We start from the raw sequence: 8,394 nt of genomic DNA on the forward strand, positions 1-8,394 counted from the left end.
ATTGAAATGTTACAACTAACATTTTGAAAGTTACTATTTGTTTTAGAACGTTCAGAGACCATTCAAAAGTAACTGTTTGCCGAGTGATACTTTAGAATGTAACGTTCGAATTTAAACATTTAAAAACCTGGAAGTTTAGAACGTTCAGAAAACATTCAGTAGGCTACTTTCATGAATATGTACTTAGAACATATATATTTTTTTGTCTTCACTCTTAGAGACAAAACTGTCATATTAGTGCACTTCATTCTCTCAGAATATGAATGGACTCTAAAAGTCGTGTAAATGCAGATAGACAGATAAAGATTTCGAATGAGTAATAAAAGGGTCAGAACTGAAGTGTTGTCCTGTGATGATTGATGATTGTGGCTGAGCTCCAGCACTCTGTTACGCACTAGCTTCGGGTTCAGTGTGGATCAAAGGGGCTTCAGGAAAGGGGTGGTCCTGCACGGGAGCATATATAGAGAGACGCTTCTCACTTCTCAGACAGAAGGAGAGAAAGAGCTGAAACTCCAGGAGACAGTGAGGGAAACTCTCCACTTTTGATGGTTTTTAAGACTCGTCTTGTTTTCAACTGCTGCTAGAGACTTATTATTTTATTTATTTCCATTTGAAGCTCTGGATTGGTACCTATTGCAGTTTTCTGGTGATTCGGGAGTCAAATTCTCAAAAGAACTAAAACTTTGTAAGGATTTCCATCGGGTGCATCGTTTTATTTGTCTTTCACCCAACAGGAATATAATGTCTTTTTTGCGCGTCATTCTGGGTTTGGTTGCAGCCCTGTGCGTAAACGCGGCGCAGAGCGTGTGGGAGGAGAGCACGGTGGTGCCGGTTCGGCTCGACTCGCACGGCACCGAACCGACCCATTCAGCAGAAGCACGGGAAAAGGAATCCGAGAAACGCATCTATCGCTTGGACGTCTTTGGAAATCGGATGGAGTTGGTGCTGGAACCGGATCAGACCTTTTTAGCGCCTGGGTTTGTGTTCCAGATGGTGGGGAAACCGGAGTCCGAGGAGTTTGACAGCGCGGGACAGGCGCGGTGCTTCTTCTCGGGGTCCGTGAACGGAGAAGAACTTTCCGCTGCGGCGATCAATCTGTGCAATGGACTGCGGGGCGGTTTCTATGTCGGGGGCGAAGAATACTTCATTCAACCCGAAAACACCACCGGACAGGCTTCAGATGGAGACATCCATATCATCCGCAGGAGAAAACGGGGGTTGTTGGCTGAGGAGAACGGGTCTAAGTGTGGGGTGAACGAGGAGGAGGAACGGGTCTCCGAGAAACCATTCGCAACCAAATCCGATACAGAGCCATCTGAGTCTAAAGGTAAATATTGCAGAATAAAACTTCATTTTTTTAATCTATCTTGTATCTATACTACAGACGTTTATTAGGCTATTATTGAGAGACTGAGATGATTTTCCGGTAATATTTCATGCACGCCTCCGGTAACCCGAATAAACTCGGTGACTCCGCGTCATTCGGCGCGCGCTGGCGCATGAGGAGCGAATTAAGCAGGTTTAAAAGTCCTGCGTCTGCCTTAACCTTTTACGCGCCAAATCGCGTAAAAGTCGATTGCTATTTGCACAGATGCAAGTCTTAAAGAATACGCGTTTTTCTAAAGTGCTCTTCATAAGAGCCTTCTCCAAAAAAAGCGAGGCGAGGGTTAACTTGGAGAGGGTAGAAATCTCTCCACATACGCAGGAGGAGGGAAGGGGACGTGGGTTGGGGGAGGTGGGAGGTGGGACTGGGGAGAGAATGGGCTTGGGTTGGAGAGACGTGGAAGTTCTCCTCCTGGTACCGCATGTTGCGCAGATCCGCACCGGAGGACTTGTATTTCCGCCAACGTTTCTCGTGAAAGTGCGCAAGTTTTGGAGAGGTTATTAGCAGGGCGGAGCAGAAGCTTAGTCAAATAAAGAAGCAAGCAAGCATTAACTCCCAATAGCTTTCCATCTTTTTAAGGACACAGTTCTCTCTCTCTCTCTCTCTCTCTCTCTCTCTCTCTCTCTCTCTCTCTCTCTCTCTCTCTCTTTCTAGTTATTAGGTTATTAGACACCATCACATCTCACTTAATTTTTTGCAATAAAATTGCATTTATGTTTATTAGCATTCTGGCGCGTATATGCACACTCTTTTTTGGCATTGATGTTTCTATTAAGAAAACATTTAACAGTAATGGAACATTTCCACTGCACAAACAGTGAAAAACAGTCCTTTAGATTATTAAAATGTTCTTTATACAAAGAAAGAAGGTACTTCAATGGCATCACTGCAAAAAAAAAAAAAAAAAAAAAAAAAACTATTTTGGAATCTTTTTGGAAGTGTACTCCTAAAAGTACATTTAGCATCTAAACATGTCTTTCGATTTCAGTTAAACAGACCAAAATTATTGATGACATCACCTTGCACTCACAGGCATATATAAATGTATGTCCAATAAAATGCACTCTGGAATGAGAATGTCCCTCCCCTTAATATCACCTGACACCAACTAGCAATAGGAAGTAGGAAATTGTGATCAAACTAGGGCGATTGTACGATGTAAATCAAGTTCACATAAAGAAAAGACCATGCTTTTGATCATCAACATGGGAAAAGTAATTTCATGAGGTTTTTAAAAAAGAGTGCCCTAAGACTGAAGATGATTAAATATGAATATGAATATGTCTTCCTTTTCCTCCAGCACACCACAGATCCCGTCGCTTTGTGTCCACTCCTCGTTATTTGGAGATCATGATTGTGGCAGACCAGTCAATGGCAGAGTTTCATGGAGCTGGGCTCAAACCTTATCTTCTGACCATCATGGCGGTGGCGTCCCGTCTGTATCGACACCCTACCATTCATAACTCAATCACTCTGGCAGTTGTGAAGCTGCTGGTTGTGTATGATGAAGAGCACGGCCCCCAGGTGTCCACCAATGCGGCGCTTACCCTTAGGAACTTCTGCCAGTGGCAAAAGCAGCACAACCCATCAAGTGACCGGGACCCGGAGCACTACGACACTGCAGTGCTGTTCACCAGACAGGTAAATCTCACTTAATATTCCACACCTGGTTTCATCTGAGTATATTATGTGCCATGGCTCATATTTGTGAATTGTGCAGGATCTTTGTGGAGCTCATTCTTGTGACACTCTGGGGATGGCGGATGTGGGAACCGTGTGCGATCCTGATCGGAGTTGCTCCATTGTTGAAGATGACGGCCTGCAGGCATCCTTCACCGTAGCACATGAGCTTGGTAGGTACATCCCCATGTTTCTATATGTAAGCAATAAGGTACTCGAGGCTAGTGCTGTACTGTGAATAAGTCACGGCTGAAGGGCGTTGTTAGGCTCGACGTGAAGCAGAGTAACCCCTTCAGCCGTGACTTATTCACGATACACCACTAGCCATGAGTACCTTATTGCTTTTATAAAACGGTTACCACACAATACAAATATTAAAGCCCCAAAAAATATATAAATGCAGATTTCATGAAGTAAAACCACTAAAAGCCTTCCTTCCGCTGGAAAAAAATAGTCCCTGACCGTGAACAGTAACAGAAGTTACATATTTCGCCTTTAGATGGCGGCAAAGACTGTCTATATGAGTGAGTCAGTCAGTAGAAGAAGACTTTTATATTGAAAAGAATGAAACTTGTGAACACGGGGAAGCAAGACGCAACTGACAAATGACTAGCGTGTCGGACGCGGGAAAACCCCTTAACTGTTAAAAGGACAAGATATCGCAGCGGACATCCAAAAGGATGGTTTATTACGAATATAGGACAGACCTGAAGGAAAATGCTAGATCTACTGTAAATGCAGGTACACTCGCTTACTACGATCTCTCACAATACTCTATAAGCTTCAATGAACAATATCAATGAGAACAAACAATATGTTTACGTGGCTAAGAGTGGTCGCTTGGGGTGTTGTGTAGTGATACATAGAACTATTGGGTGAAGCGGTCGTGTTTTATCGTGATTCAAACACAGCTATTGACCAATCAGAATCAACGACTGGAACTAACCGTTTGATAAAAAACTGGTGTAGAACAAGTGTATTCAATTGTGTAGTCAATAATGATTTGTCAATAATGATTGATCAATAATGTCAATAATGATTTCTCCTGTAGGTCACGTGTTCAACATGCCGCATGACGATGCCAAACAGTGTGCCAGTGTTAATGGCGACCAGTGGAGCGCCCACATGATGGCCTCGACCTTGTCAAATCTGGACCAGCTTCAGCCCTGGTCTCCTTGCAGTGCCGTGATGGTCACATCATTCCTGGATAATGGCCATGGTCAGTGTTTACTGGACAAGCCCCAGAAGCCTCAGCAGTTGCCCCAGGCTCTGCCAGGTTTGGTTTACGATGCCGACAGACAGTGCCGTCTCACATTTGGAGACGAGTCCCAGCACTGTCCTGATCTGAGCACCACTTGCGCTGCACTTTGGTGCACCGTCACAACTTCAAATGGACTCCTGGTCTGCCAAACCAAGAACTTTCCGTGGGCCGATGGGACGTCTTGCGGGTCTGACAGCTACTGTATGGCAGGACGATGTTTGAGCAAGGCTGAAGCTGCCAGATATCAGGTAAACACCATATGGTTACCATTTGTTGACAGAAATAGTGTAATTCTGATTTGTTACTGACAATGTCTTGTTTCTTTTAAAGACTCCAGTCAATGGCGGATGGGGAACCTGGGGAACTTGGGGAGATTGCTCACGTACCTGTGGAGGAGGTGTGCAATACTCTTTTAGGGACTGTGACGATCCCCAACCCAAAAATGGAGGGAAATACTGTGAGGGCAAGAGGATTCAATACCGCTCCTGCAACACCGAGACCTGCCCTGATAGCAATGGTAAGGGATGGTCTTGTCACTGTTCCTGCAACCAATGCAACCAGATGCATGCTGCTTTATACTCAACTGTATTTGTTTGCACAGGTTTGACCTTCCGTGAGGAACAGTGTTTGGCCCACAATGACATCTCCTCTCAGGTGTCATTCGGCTCAGGAGACGGTGTCGAGTGGGTGCCGAAGTATGCGGGAGTCTCTCCTAAGGACCGCTGCAAGTTGGTGTGCCGGGCAAAGGGAACCGGGTACTTCTTCATTCTGAAGCCAAAGGTGAGTGTCTCTATTACCCTGATCAAGATTTGATCCAATAATGGTTTGGTGGAGGCAAGGCCAGTGTGTAATCCGAGGTTCCCTCCAACGTAGGGGTGTAACGATACCCTCATGTCACGATTTGATACATAACACGATACTGAACTCACGATACGATATTATTGCGATACTCCAAGACATATGATAAATTGTTGATTAAAATGCTAAATTTAATATTACATTGTGGGTGTAAATGAATAGGCTTGGACTTGGTGCTGGAAACCCAAAGCACAGGACAATAGAGACACCAGAATAAAAATATTTATGATGCTGAAGCTGAAAATACAGAATTATTTTAGACGAATATGCTTGACCTAGATATATTTAAAATTAATGTAGGCCACTTTTTACTGGTAACATCAGACATTTGGCATTATCAGGACACACAAATATTCCACCATTGCATTATTATACATTATATTCAACATTATATACAGTAGTTTAATGTAGTACTGACACTAAAACTCTGAAAACTTGAATTTGTTTCTCACACAGTCATATTTTTTCTGGGTGAACTATCCATGATACATATTGTTGCCTTTTTGTATTGTGACACCCCTACTCCAATGCTTTCAGGTTGCCGATGGAACACCATGCACTCCAGATTCAACCTCAGTCTGTGTCCAAGGCCAGTGTGTGAAGGCCGGTTGTGATCGGGTCATTGGCTCCAACAAACGTTTCGACAAGTGCGGCATCTGTGGAGGAGACGGATCTACTTGCAAAAAAGTTTCTGGATCAATGGAACGTTCCATGTAAGTCCTCAACCTGTTACCAGTTCCCAGCAAGCAATTTTGCGTTTAAAAGACGTCTAATAGCTGTCCAAACACAGCCCAGACGTCTAGGCTAAAACAAAGCAAAATTTGGGCTGTCAGTGAAAATTTTATAAACTTCTAAACCATCGCCCAAGAATAGACTAGTCATCAATTAGATAAAGAAATTAAATGAGTGAAGAAATGTTTACTTTGCTTACATGATGGAATATCATACATCTTGCAAGTTATTTTGGCAAAAACAACATGTAACCAAATTCAAGGTTATTTTGGTTACTCATAGCCGGACTATATCGGGTCTATAGTTAACCTAGTCAGTGAAATTACGGCTATTGCTTGCTGGATAGTTTAAGTTTTCCAACACACCTCCTCAGATTTCTGTTTATACTAACCTTTGCTTGTTTCTGCACTTTAGACCGGGCTACCAAGATATAGTGACGATTCCAGCTGGCGCCACGCACCTAGACGTTAAGCAGCGCTCTCCCGGAGGCCGCCGGCACGACAATAGCTACCTAGCCGTTCGTCGGCAAGATGGCACATACCTACTGAATGGCGACTTTAAGCTGATGACTTTAGAGACTGACATCTCTCTGAAAGGCGCGCTTCTGCGATACAGCGGTTCCTCTGCACTACTAGAGCGTCTCCGAAGCTTCGCTCCCTTACCTGAGGCTCTTACTATCCAGGTGTTGTCAGTCGGTGACTCCCCAAGACCTCGCGTAAAGTACAGCTACTTCGCTCCACGTCCAAGTGGGTCAAACCGGGCGTCCATTAACGCCATTAGCGTAGCAGGCGATGCCGAATGGGTCCTACGTGAGTGGGGACCCTGTTCGCAGACTTGTGGAAGTGGGATCCAGAAGAGGGACGTTCTTTGCATTGATGCTTATGGACGTCAGTCAAAAGACTGTCCTGAAGAGCTGCGCCCTGCGTCATCACAACCCTGTGCTCTTCAGGCTTGCCCATCCTGGCTCCTCGGGGAGTGGTCCGATTGTTCAAAAACATGTGGAAGAGGCTTCCGCAAGCGTCCATTGCGTTGCATCGGACACGATAATCGCACTTTGCCTAACGAGAGCTGCAACGCAAAAGATCGGCCACGACCTCTCCTGGATTTGTGCAACATGACTCCCTGTTGAAACTGAACACTTAACAACCTTGCAAGTTGGTGCCGACAAACACAGGTCTTTTGATTCAAAGGGTCTGAGACTGCAACCAAACTTCTTCCAGTGTGTCAAATCCCACCCATCCAACACTGGGTACTAAGCTGTGTCTTGACAGCTGTGATGGAGGATGAGAATACGAACACCTCTGCTGCTTTGGATGCTGATGTCATGCATGTTAGATTTTTGAGTGTGCATGGGTGTGTATGATGGATGATTAATGAACGGGTGCATAAAACAGCTATGCATTTGTACCGTCTGTCTGAGCTGGACTAGACAGATAGGTTTAAGTTGTCACAAGAGAGCATATATTGTCTTTAACCAGGGTCTAGAGCAGTACTGAGACAGAAGAGTTCATTAGTAGTGGTGTTTTCAATAAAACGCCCTCTAGTGGTTCTCCGTTTAAAAGTTGCACACTTTGGCTCAAAGCACATATTTAACAAATGCATTTTTCTTGCCAAAATCAACGCCATATCTCACCTCAGCTAGGCACACATGCTGCTAATCAAACACCACAACAGGTATTATGCATTTCCTCATAACTAAGTTTAACAATGCACATTAGCCTTACGTTTAGCTTCCTAGTTTGATATTTTCAGCATTTTGCAAAGCCATACCCGATCAAGAGGGATCATATTTTTGAAGGGGGAGGGTGACCAAAGAGCATAGGTTCTACACCTGAGGAGAGAGTGTGTTTGTGTGTGTTTTTTAATGTGTGTGTGGGTTAGTTCTGTGTGATTGTGTCTGTGGAGATATGGTGAGGGACTTCTCTCCTACTACTACTTCATAAGTAATCCTCTCCTGCCTTCTGAGAAGGTGTCTTTGTAATGAGGTTTGTCTTTTTGTATAGAATATCCAAACGTTATTTATTTTTGTACAGCCCATTTAATATAATCTTGTTGCTTTTTTTTTTGATAAATATTGTATTTCTATTTGTTGTTATTATTATTGTTGTTTTTGAAATAACTGAAGGATGTAGATTATATTAAAGTATTTATACGATATCTATGATCTTAGGTTTATGAATAAAGTATCACATTGATTTGTGGATCAAAAACTGATTTGTTTGGCTTATTTTGGGCGTGGCTGCCGAGTGTAAATCCTGGTCTGAGGACCTCTAGGGGTTGATGAAGGTACTGTAGGGGTGGACTGACTAAAAAAGAGTATTTCACTCTATTTTTAATTTGGATAATTTATGAATGGATATTTCACTTTATATTTCATATTTAAACAAATGCAAATCAGTTGCACAATAAATCCAGCACAAGGTAAAATGAGAGCAACCACTTATTTATTATTAATTGATTAATAAAATGCGGATAATTG

The 8,394-nt window shown here is 43.4% G+C and overlaps 1 protein-coding gene across 1 annotated transcript; it reads left to right on the forward strand.

The window, feature by feature from the left end:
• The first annotated feature begins 484 nt into the window (after positions 1-484).
• Positions 485-8,129, forward strand: adamts1 (ADAM metallopeptidase with thrombospondin type 1 motif, 1). The gene is made up of 8 exons (XM_084400363.1): positions 485-1,327; positions 2,685-3,025; positions 3,105-3,237; positions 4,116-4,573; positions 4,656-4,842; positions 4,927-5,105; positions 5,721-5,896; positions 6,330-8,129. Exons 1-8 carry the CDS (start codon positions 742-744, stop codon positions 7,042-7,044), a joined length of 2,775 nt encoding a protein of 924 aa, XP_084256489.1. The 5' UTR covers positions 485-741; the 3' UTR covers positions 7,045-8,129.
• Positions 8,130-8,394: the final 265 nt, after the last annotated feature.

The sequence above is a fragment of the Rutilus rutilus genome, assembly GCF_951802725.1.
Source record: "Rutilus rutilus genome assembly, chromosome: 2".
NCBI classification, from domain to species: Eukaryota; Metazoa; Chordata; class Actinopteri; order Cypriniformes; family Leuciscidae; genus Rutilus; species Rutilus rutilus.

Bases quoted from the DNA above. Each gene is read 5' to 3' on its own strand.
- adamts1 (XM_084400363.1), top strand. From the start codon at position 742: ATGTCTTTTTTGCGCGTCATTCTGGGTTTGGTTGCAGCCCTGTGCGTA. The intron at 4,843-4,926 runs GTAAGGGATGGT...TTGTTTGCACAG, and splicing joins GACCTGCCCTGATAGCAATG to GTTTGACCTTCCGTGAGGAA. The intron at 5,897-6,329 runs GTAAGTCCTCAA...TCTGCACTTTAG, and splicing joins GGATCAATGGAACGTTCCAT to ACCGGGCTACCAAGATATAG.